Source organism: Xiphophorus couchianus, chromosome 18 (assembly GCF_001444195.1).
Source record: "Xiphophorus couchianus chromosome 18, X_couchianus-1.0, whole genome shotgun sequence".
Lineage (NCBI taxonomy): Eukaryota > Metazoa > Chordata > Actinopteri > Cyprinodontiformes > Poeciliidae > Xiphophorus > Xiphophorus couchianus.
The window spans coordinates 7,831,587-7,848,872 of record NC_040245.1 but is presented as its reverse complement, the minus strand read 5'-3'; the positions used below and the strand labels follow the sequence as shown (position 1 = coordinate 7,848,872).

The 17,286-nt window shown below is 36.4% G+C and overlaps 1 protein-coding gene across 7 annotated transcripts in view; it reads left to right on the top strand.

Moving 5' to 3' along the window:
* nbeab (neurobeachin b) overlaps positions 1–17,286 on the top strand; it is a 229,300-nt gene that overhangs the window by 140,774 nt on the left and 71,240 nt on the right. For all 7 annotated transcript variants that reach the window (XM_027999172.1, XM_027999168.1, XM_027999170.1 and 4 more), the window contains 2 exons: positions 6,417–6,541; positions 16,641–16,787. In XM_027999172.1, coding sequence (XP_027854973.1) covers positions 6,417–6,541; positions 16,641–16,787 — 272 coding nt within the window. The remainder of the gene's footprint in view (positions 1–6,416; positions 6,542–16,640; positions 16,788–17,286) is intronic.

Below are 17,286 nucleotides of genomic sequence, written 5' to 3'. Positions count from 1 at the left end.
AGCAAAAATTAATATTATATTTGCAGAAACTGCTATGGGTATAGCAAAGTTAAATATATTGTTGAACTGTTTCTGTTTGACCTACTACTTCACCCATCACTTCTTAAAAAATATGCATCTTCTTTAAAACCACCCTGCAATTACAAATGTTTGTTCTTTTTTAACTGAACCTTATCTTAACATGATGGTCCTTTGTTCTGGCTTCCCAATATATTCATTTTCTTTGCCCTTGGGCCACACTTAACCTTGTACACTGCTAATTATATCTGGAAAGGGGCCCATTCACATAATCATCAATTTCATTGGGTGTTGAAATGGAGCTGGGCATTGCGCGAATGTGCCACATTTTCTGTAAAAGATTGGTTCAGGGAAGCTGGTGATCCTGGGGAGTTTTCTAACATTACAGTGTGGTTCCTCATCCCTCGCTCAACCTCGCATGTCTGTCTTCATTAAACCTGATGACCTCGAGTTAATCTTGTTGGCGCTGTGGTGTTTCCTTTTGTCTTTTTCCCTAGAGCAAATTCTTCACTCTGTCTCTTAATCTGCAAAAGAAGAGTCAAGAAGCAAAAACAGAAACATTTGGATCTTGGTGTTCTTTTATTTGCAGTGGTGTTGAGAGATATAAATATATGAAATAGCAAAATTAAAGGGATGAAAGTCTTATGTATCATTTGCAGCCATCTGCGATAATAAAATCATGATGGTGACCATACAGCCACTGACGATTTGGAATCCCAAAGACACATGAAATTTATTGGGGTTTTTTGCTTTTATTTTATGTATATATTTTTTTACTTTATAAGTCGCTTTGAAAGATATGAGTTCATCACCATATGGTTGCCAGTGACCACTTTTGATGAATTGCATTTTTGTTGCCTTTTTTTGATCACAGCAGTATAGAGAAATGTTATATAAGAATGCATAAAATAATGCACTGGTCTATTAAACTGTCGTTGTTTCCTTCCGTCTGGTTTCCATGTTTATTATATCACGGAATTGGTTCTAAGAATAGTTATTTCGCAGAGACTGGTAGTTCTTCTAAACTGTCAAGACAGAAATTTGTCAGTAAATATGTATATGCAATAGCCAATTTATTTGTTAAACCGTATTTGAGAAATGTTTTAAGAGGCAGTGGAACTTGTACCTTCTAAAGATTCCCCTGAAGTTCACTACCTCACAATGAGAGACTGTTAGGAAAGCTTAAAATGAAACAAAAGCCTATTTGTCCTCAGAATGTCACTAAAAACGGATGTGTTCTAAGCAGTGTGGCCGTGCGACAGAAACCAGTTGCTTCGTCTTTGAATAGAATTGTCACTGATTACTGGTATTTATTATAATTACCCCCGACTCATGTCACCAGTGCAGGATTTTAAAAAGAGTATAATGGTGTTTTATTGAATCAGTATGTGCCTGACCTTCCCCCTTACCGCTCCACATAAATCTCTTCAGAGAATAAATTGGATGAAAAAGGAAATCTTGAACCATGAAAATATGATCCGTCTTCAGTCCAACCCCGTCTGTTTGTGAGTCATTATGGTTAAGTGACTTAAAAGACATGCGGTTAACTATAAGCAGTTACCAAAAATAAATAACAAATACTGGTGCAACGATTAATCTAGAAATGTTGTTTGTGTCCTTTTTAGACACTAACTGATCAAGTTACTGATTTGTATTTATTTTAGTATACATTTGCGTGTACTCGCTCATCTTTGTTATTACACCTGAGCAAAGGATTACTAAAAAGCAAGTGCACTATTAACAACTAGTAAAATTCATTTATCCACTACAATTAGTGCATATCACTTATTATTTCTGACAATGAATCACTTCATTTTAATAGCTTAACCACGTAAGAAAATTTGTGAATTTCAACATATTTTTAAACCTTCGTAGAAAAATGAATCACACGATAGCTTTTGCATTGTCTGAATCTCAAGACACAACAGGTACATCTTCATAGTCTAACTAATCTACATAATATCTGTACAATCAGTTTTCTAACAGTTTAATGGAATCTCTTCAAACTTCTTAAACCTGAATCTTCTTAAATATACAAATTTTAATCAATTTCAAATACACTTGCTTAATAAATATGCTGTTTCAAAGCGACTCTTATTTACACCCAGTTGGGCTGTATGGATGCAGAGGATAAGGTCTGTCACACACACACTTCTGTTTGGTGCTTCTTGGCAGTGGAACCATGACTAATAAGCACCTTCAGTGTTTTTGTCATGAAGTCATTTGGTCCTCTTTATTTAAAAAGAAACAAAAGTAAATTTGGTTGGTGATTTAGAAACATGTTGAGTGTTTAAATTTTTACAAGGTGACATATCTTTTTTCCATCCTCCAAAGCTAAGACGTCATTAACTGGGAATGACTCCACCATTAAGAAGCTGAATTGGCTTGAAAGCATTAGCAAAATCGCTAACATAGCGTAAGATGGATGCAAAGTAAAATTTTTGCCCCAATACAGAATTTTTCTCATCCACAAATCTTATTACAGCTTCTGACCCTTATTAGTCTGACGTCCATTTACTGTTTGTTTCATTAAGTACACTTGTTTAATTGGTAATAATAAAAATAGAAATCCACACAATTAAATGGCTGCAAATCAATACATGTAGACATCTAGACATGGTGGGGGGGAAAAAAAAACACCAATCCAAACCAGGAGGTCAATCAACCTTGTATACTCGCTTCTCGGTGTGTTAATGGTGGAGGAACAACTTACCATTACATTTAAATCATTTATCCACCGTCATCGGTGTCCATGTTAACTAGCCTGAGCATTCATTACAGGGTCTGCTATCAGGAAGGAGCAGCGAAGGAGGAGGATGGAAGATGAACAGCGAAATTGTGATTGACAGCACTAAGACCCTCCTCCTGCCTTTGATTGGCTGTTTTGAGTTAGCACTGGGAGTAATGGGAGAAGGCAGAGGAGCTCGTTTTTTTCACAAACTATCTGTCCCATACCATACTGCCACGACATAGTGACAATTTCAACAAACATCTAAAAAAACATATATTTTTTAAAGTTACATACTATAGCTTTAATGCACTGTTTGATAACTAGGATCAATTGGAGTGTATGTGTGACTGAATTGAAATTGTGAATTGGCACTACATAAATAAACTAAATTTAATTAAATACGTTCTGCAGCACTTAAAACTATAACTCCTCATGTGGAATCAATATGAGCCTTAAGAGTTGATTTTTCTGGGGGGTTTTTTCAACCAATATTATACAGTTGGCAATAAAGTGTATAAATCCTTTTGATCATACTGCTATCACAGTATTAAAATTATGTTTATTTTTCTATTGTAAATAAAACCCTGCTGGATGAGTGTTAGATCTGGCACGTCTCACTCCTCAGCAAGGCCTGCTGGAGGAAAATTGTGCTTTAAATATCCATTTAAAAGAGGATAGATAAAAGACAATAGTTCCCTTACACGTTTATCCTGCTACACTTAGCAAGTCTGAAAACCTTCATAAATAATGGTGCTCTGTTTCCTGTAGGTTATCAGTGTTGGAAAATTAGCTTTTAAAATGCAGTTTGAAATCCATTTGGCTGATTGATGGGTGATGGGACTAATAAATTTTGCCAGTTTCTAGCGGGTCGGCTCAAAGCCATTCTTTATGGTTGTCACGAGGCCAGACACATTCGATGTGTGAAATAAGGATGTCAAACCAACTCTGATAAAAGGATTTCATTGGGTGGACAATTTGCTACAGAAAGAAAACAGACTATTATCTTTGCATTAATAATTATGAACAGGAATTTTATATTTAACAGACTCTTTATTACCTAAATTGTACATTAATCTTTATTGTACAATGGATCTTAGCATTGGTGGTCTGCTGCCAGAGTAAAGTTAGCAGAATTCAAATACTGATACTAGGGGCATATGATCACCCAGGTTTACATTGCCATTAGTCTAAGCAAGTAGAAAGCAGTCTTCAAAATAGCCTGTCAGGTTGTATTGCACCTACATGTCTCAGCTTCCTGAGTTGGATTTTCTTTTGACTATTTCAGATATTCTCTACAAAATAATCAGTCAAAGGCAGATTTTCCTCAAAACAATGAGCAAATATTGAACGACAAGTAGGCCGGGGTCCAATGTACAAGTACAAGTAAGAATTTAGATGGGTTATGCTTTGGCAAAAATGTTGCTCCACAAAACAGACCAGGTTAGCACCTCCATTGTTGCAAAGAAAGCCCAATTGTCTTATTGTTAGCTTCATCCTATCATTCCTATGATATCTGAAGTCCTCAACTTGGGTCAAAGGCTGACCCTCAACACAGAGGAAGCAATCCACTTTTTTCCAGTTGATATTCATCTAGAGGAACTGACTTGTATTTACCTATCAACAACATGAATAACTTCTTCTGAATAGGCCACCCAATTAGCACAAGTGCTGAGAGGCTGTGATGGTGAAGCAGTTGTCTAGGATTTGCAAAGTTGCCCTGTGTTCCTGTGTACTGATGTGTGAATGTTTTGTTCAGATATATAAATTTGACTTTTATTGTAAAACAGCTTCATGTAATTAGCATAACTACAAAACAAATTCAGTCCAGACCATTGATCATACAGTTCATTTAACATATATTACCAATTGAAACAGCTTGAAAACCATGGATTTAGAATGTCACTGGTCTTACTTGTTGCAAAAAATCTACTTGGAGCTATAGAATATATTTAAGTCCTGTTTTTTATTTAAACGTTTGCACGTTTTTTGTTTTCTCTTGTGTTTAGGCACTGTGACTTAAACTATAATGAGCAACCTCAAGCAAACCACTTGAAAGCATTTTATAATGGTTAATACTATAATAAGGAAATCTTCAAAGAAGGGATTTATCCCCCACTGGCATCTGCTCTCTCTACTTCCACAATAATCACCCAGTTGCCTACAGTGGATTTACATTTTTTACACTGTGTAATCTTGCATTTACAATATCATTTACGTGGGTGTCTCCTTTCCACCCACTGACATCTGTCTTCTTCTCAGTTAAGCTTTGAGGGAGATTGGCAGGGGACAAGCTCAAGGCATTCAGTGTTACTTTGCATATACCAGCTCATGATACTTTGTGAATGCAACATCCGCAGTTGCTTGGACACACTCTCTACTCATAACCGCTTTTGATTGATATTTAACTGAAACTGAGCCCTTGTTGCTGTCAGGACTTGGCTAATTCTCCTGAGTCTTTTGATTTCTTACACTGGTGAATATTATATTCATGGAACAAGGAGGGTCTATTTTGTGATGTGATCCCCTCTAACACTTTAATCTGTTTAGACTGATTCAGAACTGTGCGGCTGAGAAAGGGGGCAAAAATCGAACAAAATACAAGGCTGCCTGCCAAGGTCTTACAGCAACTGACGTACATTGACAAATCACCTCCTGAATTTAAAAACATATTTGACCTGATTCAAGGGTGTTTTTGAGCTGTGGGTTCCCTAATCATTAGCTCCAAGATGTGTATATAACAAGATGTGCTTTATTTTGATGAGTAAAACAAAGATATTGTCCATTTTATTCCAACTACTACAGTGCTGGAATGTGCAGTTATTAATGTGATTGACCAAATGAATCATGATAGTGTCCAATCTCTTCACATTTAAGTAAAAATCATAGATGAAAAATGCAGCTATATTTTCTGTGAAGTGCACAGGCTTAAAAACAGCATCAGCTAGTACACATTTGAAAAGCTGTGTACTTAAAACCCTAATGCTTGTCCCCATGCTTAATGGTTTGCATTAGCTGCAAGCCATAAAATTATCCATAGGTCCTCACTTATGTTGGAATAATCATTTACAAAGATGGCTACCACATGCTGGAACTGTTTTCTTTTTTTTTCTTTATGGCTTTAATTCGCTGTTATTAATAATGAATAAAAATGCAGTTTTCAATTGGGTTGCTCCAGGGCCCTGGGAATCATTTCAATGAATATTTCAGCACATTATTTTAATCATGGCTCTACATATGCAGTGGGGGGAGGGTTTGTTTTATAGGCTCATGCTTCAACCGCCCCAAGACCCTGATCATTAAACTCCACGCTGTCTGCATTGAGGTTCCTACCTTTGATTTACAAGACTTGTTAAAAAACATTGTAAAAAAAGAAGCCAAGCTGTGCCATTTATACTTGTAATTTGATGCTGTATTTGTAAATGGGGGTGCCTAAGATTTATGTATGTCGGGTTTGCTGGTGCTCCCTGCTGTTATGCTATTGGATTTTGCAGAGGTAGCATTACTTAGGCCTCTAGAGAGCTTGGCAGCATTCACCCTAATAAAGTCCACCATATCTGGTTTGATTTTCTCCCCCAGATGTTTTTTTTAAATGTGGCTGCTGTAATCAGGTCATCATTGAGGAGTGTGCTCTCTGTCTAATCTGCCCATCTTTTTGTCTCTCTCGTAGTCAGCTGCATGACTTCTGGCGTCTCGACTACTGGGAAGATGACCTGCGGCGAAGGAGGAGGTTTGTCCGAAACCCATTTGGCTCCACCCACTTGGATATAGCGTGCAAGTCCTCACAAGAATATGGTAGGTGCATCTTTTATTTGTGGGAAATATAAATCAAACTGCATACCATGTTTTGGGCCTGGAGTTTAGGATTCCAAGTTGAGATGGTTGCAAAGTACAACTAACAAATATGTAACAAAATCTCTGTCTTCTGTTACCATTTTCTCCTTGATTCTAACTTTTCATTGTTTAGTTTTGCCTACCGCCTAGAGTCACTTCTGCGTAAAAACCTTACACCCCAGGCTTTCACAATAAAGCTGTCTTGTCAAAATGAAATTCTCCAGTCCTTCTGCCTGTAACTGAACAGCAGGGTAAATGTTTAATGGGTTTAAGTTTAATGGGCTGATCGCAAACTTATTAGAAGCACCAAACACAGTGGCTACAGTTATCTTTTATTATATACCTTGTGGGATTTTGAATCTTGATGGTGTCCTCTCTTTATTTATACGTTGAGCTACTTAAGACAACAGTTGCTTCAGTCTGTGTGTCTTATGGTTACCTTAGACTTTTTCTTCAATATAATGCGCTCTAGATGAACACCTGGCAGCTGTTGAAGAAGCAGGTGGTCCCATTTCTAAGATACACGCAGTAATTAAAGCTTCTGCTCCTGATGTTGATTTGTTGTTCATTTTTGTAATGTTTTTTGGATTTTCCAAGTTACCAGGTTTCTCTACAACGGCAGAGTAGAATAGAGAATAGTCTTAAAAAGCTATTCTTAGCCCTTCTGATTTGCACTGGGAAAAATAAAAGGAATTTTCAAATTAAGGCATTCACCAGAGATGTGAGGGGTAAAATGTAATGCGTTAAAGTCATTTACCTGTAAATATTTACACACCTGTTAAACCTATAAAGCATAAACAATAATATTGTCCTGGATCTTCCTAATTCAATCCAATACTTATAGATTGTCCAGATAATATCAGAAAAAAATCTCAAACATTTATCAATATTTTAACACATTTTTAGAGATGAATTTGAGTTTGTGAATTTCCGTCCACAAAATTAATATGTTCTCATTTGCTGTGCATCAGAATGTGTCTATAATTTATATTCAAAATGGTTTTGAGTCCCTGCACGTCACCACCTTTTCTCTTCAGCTCATTGTAATGCAACCATTAAAAGTATTAGGCCTGTGTTGCCTGTTTATTTTGCAACCTTGGGAAGTTAGGTTGCCCGCTGAACTCCTTCATCTGTGGCACAGAACTCCAATGTTAATTCTTTTTTTTTTTTATCCATTATTTATATTTTTCTGCTTCTGTCAAAGTAACTGACTAAAGACTTGTTGAGATCCTGCTAACATGCTCTAGTTTTAATGAGCGGAATAATGTATAAACTTGTCAGCTGAAAGGGATTGCCTGCAGTCTGATGCTCACTATCAAAGGTGAGTTGCTTTTTCAAGCTTATTTTAACTGACTTTGATGGGGCTGTGTAGCAAAGGCTTTTATGAGGAGTTAAAATAAAAATACTTTTTTTTTCATCTTTGTGAGACCTTCAGCAGATTTTGGGGGAGCCGGGACAATTGGCAGTTACAATTTTTGTCTTTTACTGCCATGATATTGACAATAGCTGTCCTAGCTTCTGTGAAATCTCAAGGGTTCATTGTTCATCAAATATGGCATCCTCATTTTTAACTGTGATAGAGTATGGACCTTACCAAGCTCCGCCCACAACCGACCCACGTGACCGCAAGTCTCACAAACAAAGCCTCGCGGCGCCTTGTTTCTATGTAACCTTGACTCCATTAGTGCATCATTTCTACCGGATTTTCAGAATATATCAGCTACTACAATGGACAGAGGAACTAACAAGTTCATGTCATCATCTGGGAGGAGGTTGCTGGTTTCTCAGTCACAAGCTGGTTGCAAACCTGAGGCCAGCAGGTGTCAGTCAGTTATGGTAGATCTGAAATTTGGTTCGATGACCTCAATATGAGAAGCTACAGACTGATAGGAGGAACCAAAGAGCTCCATAAAGGTAAAGGCAAATCTTCTGAAGTTGGGATATAATTAATTTAATTTCACATAATTACCGCGGTAGAAGCCATTTGTTTGTTAAAATTTTATGAAATATATTTGTTCTATTTGATGTTTGTTGTGAATGAGGTAAACTCACAAACGAACGAGGTAATTAGTCCAACGTTTAGAAACTACAGCGGCTGTAATGCGCCACAGCAAAGGTAAACAAAGGTAAAATAACCTGAACAGGTGATCAACTCAAAACCACTCCTACCTTTTTACTCTCTCTCTCTTTGTAGTTTAAGCACACCTGTTACCGTGGCAACCGCCTGCGCCCCGCAAGACGAGCAAAGACGTTAAAAACATAACATTCAGTCCGTTACGATATCAAGTTTCCAGGCTTGATATTTATTTCTCGATTATTAATCAGCGCTTCCCTGAACACAGCGATGGTTGATTGACTAGCTGTACTTGGTGCTAACGTGGCTAACACGAAAAACAGTTTAGTCCAAAGCCTTTATTGCTAAAATAAAATCTTTAGTGTATGTCAGATACAGACACATTGCATATTGATCGGTTTAGCTAACGTAAGACTGTGTAGCAGACAGGCTTCAAGGTGTAGAAGTTGTATCAGTTCTGCCATTATGCTGTACTTAGCTAACAGGAAGCTAAGTGTGTTTGTTAGACGGCCACGCACGTGACCACGTAGAATGGGCATCAGCCAATGAAAAGCGGCTCCTGTGGTATGGTGGAGGGCCGCAAGTAATAAAATTCCAAATGAGCAAAGCTGGTGAGAGAAAATATCTGTAATAAAAAGAAAACAGGCAAAATGTTTACTTATTAAAAAAAGAACAGAGTATGAGTGACAAGCAGTAAGCTAAGGCCAGTTGGAAACACCAGCTAAATTAAGCATGGGAATGTGATTTTTATTTTCATTTTTTTTATTTTCCAGTACAACAGACAGCAAAGATGAACGGAATACAAGGCAATGGGCCCAGTGTTACAAAACACAGATTAAGATTCAGGCAAAATTTTGACAACAAGGTAGACTCAAAAATATTTTTAGAGTTTTAAGTGGACCATTCAGTCTGGCACATTACTATTGATTTTAAGTATTATGGTCAACTCTGTGGTCTTTGTTCCTATTGCCAGTATGTCAAAAGTTGTTCCTCAAGGCTATGTATTGGGCCAGTATCTTTATTTCAATTTACATTAACATTGTGCATCATTGTATTCCTGACTTAGCCAAGTATTTCTATGTACATGTCAGTCACTCAAACCCAGTTAACCTGGACTTTGATCATCTGTTAGTTGCCTTAAACTTTATTTTGTCAAATTGTTTTAATCTAAGCTTAAAAAACAGAGTATGTTGTTTTTAAACAAAAAAACATTCTACATTTTTCTTTGTCATATCCACATGGACCCCCCATTAAATGGCTTATGCATATCTTAGCATATTGATTAATAATCTTTAAGTTCAGTCTTACAATAAACACTTCAAAATTCTTGTTTTCCAAAGTTTACCCTGTTTTAGTTTCAAATTAGCAGAGTTTACAGACCATTTTGGCATAACTTTTACATTATAAATACAAAAGGTCAAAATTAATCTACTGCATATAATCCTAAAGGATTAAAAAACCTCAAAAACCTGAAATATTTTTGACTGAGAATGAACTGGACTGGGAATAAAGTATGAAAATACACATGTTTTAGCCTTTATTTTCTTTCTCTAGTTATTCAGACCTGGAAAATATTTAATCAAGTTAAAATTAGGGAAAATAAAGAAAAAGGGAGGTGGGGGGACATAGCAGCTCTCAAAGGAACCAAAGAACAGACCCAACAGACTAAAGATTGCAATAGTCTGGTATTTGACAGAAGCCTCTGTTTATCCCAGTGTCTTTGCCAGAAAAGTAAACATTAAAGTTGTAAATTAAGCTCTATGCAGCTGCAGAGTAGGGAGGTATTTGAAAAGACAAGTGCAAGATTTTTTTTACTTCTTTGTTTTCTGGAAGAAATAAAGTGTTTGTGTTTCCCAATTTAGAAGCTGTATTAATTCATTCTTGTAAACTCGCTTAATCAGTTGAGTCATACAGTATATTTTTACTTTAAAATGGAATTAATATTTTTTAAACTGAAGTAGTATTGTTTTTTTTAAAAAACCACATGTTGGATTTAGACTTTGTACGAGATGACCTTAGAATCATCACAGTACTACAGAATATTTTTCCTACGGTTGATACTTTGCTGACGTCTTTCAAGCAACTTTAATGGCAATGGGAAAAGTAGTTTTGTTTAATAAGAGTTGGAATGTTTTTCTTTAGTTTTTTTTGCCCATTGTGTGTCTGTGCTTTAAAGGATGTAGACTCTGATGGTTGAACTCTACCTTAAACTCTGCCTCATTGTCTATTAGTAGTGCTGACAGCTTAGCTAGCACTTTCGGTCTCTGGCCTTTGCCTGTAATAGCCTGCCTTGGTCCAGCCAGCCTCTGCCCAGAATCAGACTATATTGTTAGGTGATTGGAATTGGGCAAGCATGAAATGGAAGTCACGTTAATATTGATCCAAATGTTTAACGGGGTGTTTTACCTCCTGGTGTCCTTGCTGTCTCATTTCAGGTGAGCGGTTTCTCTTGAAGCTGATTGCACCAGGCGGAGATCTTTATAGCCTTTTACTTCAGCAGGCATAGCCTCATGATGTGATATTAACCTTTACCAACATCATAATTAAAGGCATTATGCTGTGGCAAATGACATCGCAGTATTTTCCAACATACATATTCAGATATTTAAATGTAGGTTTTAAGTAAATGCAGTGAGAAACAAAAGTAATGAACATGTCAGCATTTTCTGAATGTATTTCTTGAGGGTTTGATGAAGAAATCCACTCATAAAAATAAATTAAAATTATTTAATCCATAAAAGAAATTGTGTGGAATGACTCAAGACTGAATGAAAAAATGAAAGAGAGCTGCTAAAAGGTACAGAAAGCCAAAAATGCTGATCTGCTTATTTATCCCTAATTAAAGAGTTTTTGTTTTTTTTATTTTTAATGTATTTGACAAAAAACATGTTATAAAGACTCTTAAGGTTTTTGGATCCATTTTTTTTTTTCAAACCGTGTTGATGGAATTGGCTGCAGATTCATTTCTAAATTACTGAATGCTCCAGCCAGCACCAATAATCTGGAAGTGTGAAGCACATATTTTCAGAATTGCATGATTTATGACACAACAGAAACTTGAAAAGTAGTAGTACAGAGCCAAACATTACTTGCAGAAAGCTGCAGAAAAAACGTAGAATTTATATGAGAACAATAAGTAATACACTCAACCACAAGGCCTTTATACTCATCCCACAAGATTTCATTGTTGAAAAAAACTGATTAACGCTCATTTAATGTTTGTTGCAGAACATTTGAGATAAAGAACAAATAAACCCAACTGGTCTGGTGAGATGAGACTGAAATCCTTCATCCTGTAGATGTAATTTCACAGACCATGTCTGAAAGAGAAATGTCACTGCACATCACCGAAAAACACCACCACTAACGGTGAATTTTGGGGGCAGAAACATTTTTCAGCATATCGTGCTGGCAGACTTCATATAACTGAATAAAACATTAATAGAGAAATTTACTGAAATGTTCTTGGCAAGAATCTAAAGTACATAGAAGAGGCTCCCTGAAGCATCAGAATTTGAGGACAGTTTGTGTGGAGCAGTGGCTCAACACTGCTCCACACAGTGTGGAGCAGTGCATGAAACTCATTTCTCCATACAGGAGTAGACAACTTGAACCTCTCATTAGAAATAGAGGCTTTTCTACCAAGTATTTCACAAATTTTCTTTTCAGTGCTTATTCCCTGTGCTCTTCCACTTTATTACACAATTTTATGGGCTAACATGTTTTGATTTCTCTTCATGTGTGAATTAAGGGGGTTGTTGCTAACATATAACATATGGGGTTAATTTTGTGTCAGCAGCCCTATTGGAAATGTTTTCGCTGAGAAAGACATTTCTCAGGGATAATAAATACTTATTATCCCCTCTTGATACGGTATACTCACTTCGCTATGAATAGCACATATTTGACTAAAGATGCAGGATTATCACCCTTTGGCCTAATTTATTTTTTTTTTTTCCAGAGATGGAGACTGTTGCGTAACAACAAAGTTGACACGCAAAGCACTTAAACACAATATTGGATAAAGATCACTCCTAGAGGAAGCGTCTGTACTGTGTAAACCACTCTACATCAAAAGTTGTCTTGCTTACTTTTACAGCCTCGAAAAATTTACGAATGTCTTGTGTCACAGGAAGTATGAAACTGTCATTTTCCCCCTCATTTATTTTTCCTCAGTACAGATTAAATAAAGGTTAAGAGACAGAGGGAAGAACTGCATCGCCTTCGTGATCCCATGAATAGGACTTTTTCTCTCCTTGTGGAATGTCGAGACAGCGGAGGGGGGAGTCTAGAGTGAAGTGCTGGATCAGAAACAGAGTCTGGAAAAAGTAGCTAAACCATTCTATAAAGCTCACTTTATATACGTTTAAAAATGTATGTAGAGAGTTGTTATTTTTCAATACTTAGCTTTTATTCTGTAGCGTTCACAAACTCAAAACTCTTCGGTGGGGAGGGACAGGGGTGTTTAACAGGAGAAACTGCAACATATAATGAAATTAACAAACTGATGTCAACTTATTTCTGTGGCATAGTACTTAGTACTTTAAACAGAGCTTATATGTTGTTGATATAGAAGCAGCTTGTAAACACACCTTCTGACCACAATTGCTGAAGTTCTGAACTGAACCTCTGGGCCAGGTTTTTTATGTACTTCACATTTATATCTATTCTCCAGCTGGTATCCTGCCTTTTTGGAAGCAGTGCCAAGTATCTCTTTCCCACTGATGCATATGTGCTCTGTATATTTTATACCTTTAAGATATTGCTAAAACTTTGAGACAATGTTCTAAAAGGTTGTGAAGATAAGAGGCAAATTATCTACTTTTGCATTTAGCTTAAAATTGTGAATATTGTGTCAAGTGTTGACAGGAGCAAATCTTGATACCATCTTATTTTGTGGCGTTTCTTTAAAAGATAATTGACCTGTTGGTCAGTGGGTGTTTTGTATTATTTTTTTTTTAATTTTGTGTTGATTCTAGACGGACCAATTCATCTTTTGTTTTTTTTCTGTCAAAATCCCAGTGTGTTAAATTCGGTTTATTTAAATTTTTCATACTCTTTTTGTTTGTTGTAGCTTGTAAAATGTAATTTGAAATGATGGTGGATCTGAACTGCAGTCAGTCCAGTTTTATAGCTGAAAGCACATAGTGAAGACATGTAGATTTAGTAACAAAAATGTAGTTTATTTTTCTCTTCAACAGATGTCCTGAATAACATATTGTCTTAAAGTATAAGTATAGTAGTAAGTTTCACAGATGCTTAAATGACTGACAATCTTCCTCAGCATTTTATTTCTCCCATCTTTAACCTTTCTGTGGTCTTTTGTTTTGAACTAATTAGTTCTAGCTCGTAATCAGTTTGTCTGGTTACTTTCTCTTACTTATTCAAGAATTTAACTGGGATTAAACTTAACAAATATTTCTAAAAAAGAAAGTGTGTACTGCTCCAAACTTTTTTGAGAGAGGAGAGTCCCCACGTACCCTCTAAGGGACTGTAAGGACCTTGCTGAACCCCAGCTATGAGTGCCACAAGACCGCCTCCTTTGGTGACAGCCGGCAGATCTTCATCAGCCTTCAATGAGGGCATGAAAGCTCTGCAGTGCACTTTACGGAGTGTAATTAGTGCACTCTGAGGCAGTTTCAGCTCAGTGATTGAACAAGAGGACCCATGAGACTGGCTTATAGGTGACTTCTCTTGGCACTGTTACTGAAGAGCTCAAAAGCAAACAAGAAATAAAACTGCTGTCACACTAGAAAGCCAGCGACCAATTTATGCTTTGTATTTTTTGTCCTGATTGACAGATGGCTTTGCACTATTATTATAATACATCTTCTATTATTTTTCTGCAAAGTCTTAAATCCTCCTCCTTACACTCATTTACTGCAGTGTAAGTGTTAACACGTACCAAACCCTTTTTAAGTACAGTAGTTTTTCTAAACCTTTTCATAGCCTCATGACTTTTCATCTCAACAGATGTTTTACTTTGACACTTTGTTATTTTATTTGTAAATATGCTTTCTCTAAGAACGGAAGTCCGTTCTGGTAGTTGGAGGGTAATGTTGACTCTCGCAAACACATGCCTCACCTAATGTTGATTTTACATGCTGAAATCACCACCGTTTATTTGGTCTTCTAAACCCCTTTCAGAACTACCAGTCAGAGCCTCAGTCCGTCTGTTGAATTCCCCTTCATTTACTTGAGGCGTAATGATGGTTTACAGAAATCCAGTTTTAGGTTTCACTCTTCCTGCTTTGATTTCAGACCACTGGCAGGCTTTTCCATGTAACATTGCACAGAATTCATTTCCGAAACACTCCAACTTCTTCCCTTCATCTGATGAAAGAACGCCAGATATGAGACAGAGCAGGAAGCAAGGCTTTTTTCCCCCCCCTCAGTAGCAGTGTTGACAACAGTCAAATGTGACCTCTTCAAGACAAGGTACATGTTCCTTAAGGGAGGGAAAGGCGAATTAAGAACTGTGGTGAAAGGAAACATGTCAGACATATGTCAGCCACCTTCCTTACCTTGATATGTGTTCTTCCCTTATCACACAAGTTTCTCCACTGGTTATTTCCAACATTGGACTTTGGGGGGGGAATCACAGAAGTGTTTCGAGCCGCCGTGTGACGGGCACATGTTCAAGCTGGGCGCATTTTAGATGATCAATGCACTGTGAGGCTTTTGTTTTTGCGTTGTGTAAGAACACATCCTTTTCAATTTCCACTTTATACCATCACCATATGATGAAGTCCTGCTATAAACAGGCTCCTAATTGAGCTGTCTGCTCAGTCCCACTCTTGTCAAGTCTCCAAAAGCAGCTAATATTATCTCTAATCTACACCGAGCGTGATATGTATCCCCCGACTCAGCTTTTGGTCTTTTAAGATAAAGATTGTCTTTTATTGTTGACCTAAAAATAAAAGCTGGCACACTTCTCAAGTTAAACCACTCAAAATATATTCAGTGTAGAATCCCATGAATAGCCTTGCAGTCTTTCATATGCAGATAAAGTGGTGTGTAAATAAAATCAGGGTCATTGTGTTTAGTTGCTTTAGTTTTCTCTATTTAGTGTGATAAGACTAAAACACAGAGCCTATGAAAACATTATTTTATTGTCTATGTCCAAATGGTTTATTTATATTTTCTAACAGTACAAAAAGGTTTCGACAGTTTTTTCCCCCCTAAAATACTGTCTACTATATTGTTATATTGCCTTTTCTTTTTTATATTTTCTCCTAATTTCAAAATATATATACTTTGCAACCAACATAAATGGTGATAGTCTGATGGAGCATCTTCTCGGGTACTGATATTGACAGACATTTTTTTTATACAAATAACATCATTCCAACAGAAATATGTAGTTGAACTGGGTGTATGCATTGATGCTTGGCTATAAAACACAATTTAATTCTCAGCTGCAGATATAAATGTTTTTTATGAGTAAGGCTAGCAAGTTTTACTAGGTTTGGTTTACCAAATACTTGTATTTGAATCCATGATGTTGAAAACGAGTGTTTCCATTTTGTTTTTGACTTTTGTTTTGCAGTAACTTAATTGGTTAGTTTAAATTGATGGCAGTGCCCAAATCTTACCCCTTATCTAATGATCTAATTCTGTATCCTCTCACTGTTTGGGAGTTCAGTTTCAGAAAGCAAAGAAAATGTTTTTAAAATATATTTAGATAAAGCTTTTCCATATCTGCCTCTACTTGGTTCTTATGTTGACAAGTAAAATCAGCTAAAATATGATTGGTTAGTACTAGTCTATTTTCCAATATAAAAAGCAGACACTTTTATTTCATACTTTTACTTATTATATCTACCTAGAATATGAAAAGATTTGGGTGATTATACATTAGTTGCTCTTTCATATTGATAAAAATATAATGCATATAAGTCCAATCTTCTGACCCAACCATATTAGTATTTCGGAGATGGCAGATTACATTTCGAGATGTCTCGTTTGTTTTTGTTTTTTTTACAGCCTTAAAGGAAGAAAAGGTCGTGAAGTCCAAGCTAGTTTTCCGGAGCCCAACTTTGGCCAGTCAGAACCCAGAAACAGAACTGGTCCTGGATGGAGAAGACGATAACGTCAGCCTGCTCCATGAAAAGGAGATGGACAACGTTGGCGGTACATCAGCATTTCAAATACCCCAGACATTACTGCACCTCCTTTTTTTTCTGTTTATTTAATCACTTTGCATTAATTGATTGCATTGTTGATGTTGTATTTTAACTATGCATGCTCATTGTTGTCCACAGTGAAACATCATCACAGAAGATTGTCATGAAACATCATGTTTTCTTATTTGTCCAGGTGCATCTCAATAAATTAGAATATTACTGAAAATATTATTTCTTTCAGTAAGTCACTAAGTGAAACAGTATTTACGTAGATCAGACTGATGTTTTCAAATCGTAATGATGGTAATGTCAGTTTTAAAGCAAATGAAACTACATTTAGTTTATTAGTTTAAAATATTATCGGATAACGAATAAACACATTTAATACAATAATTTGGTTTAATGAAAAGTGTGTTAAATACCTGCTTAAAATGTCTTCAAAGAGTATTTAAATCCCACAATTGAGCCTGATCAGAATACATATTCCAGCTTACTGAGATGCACCG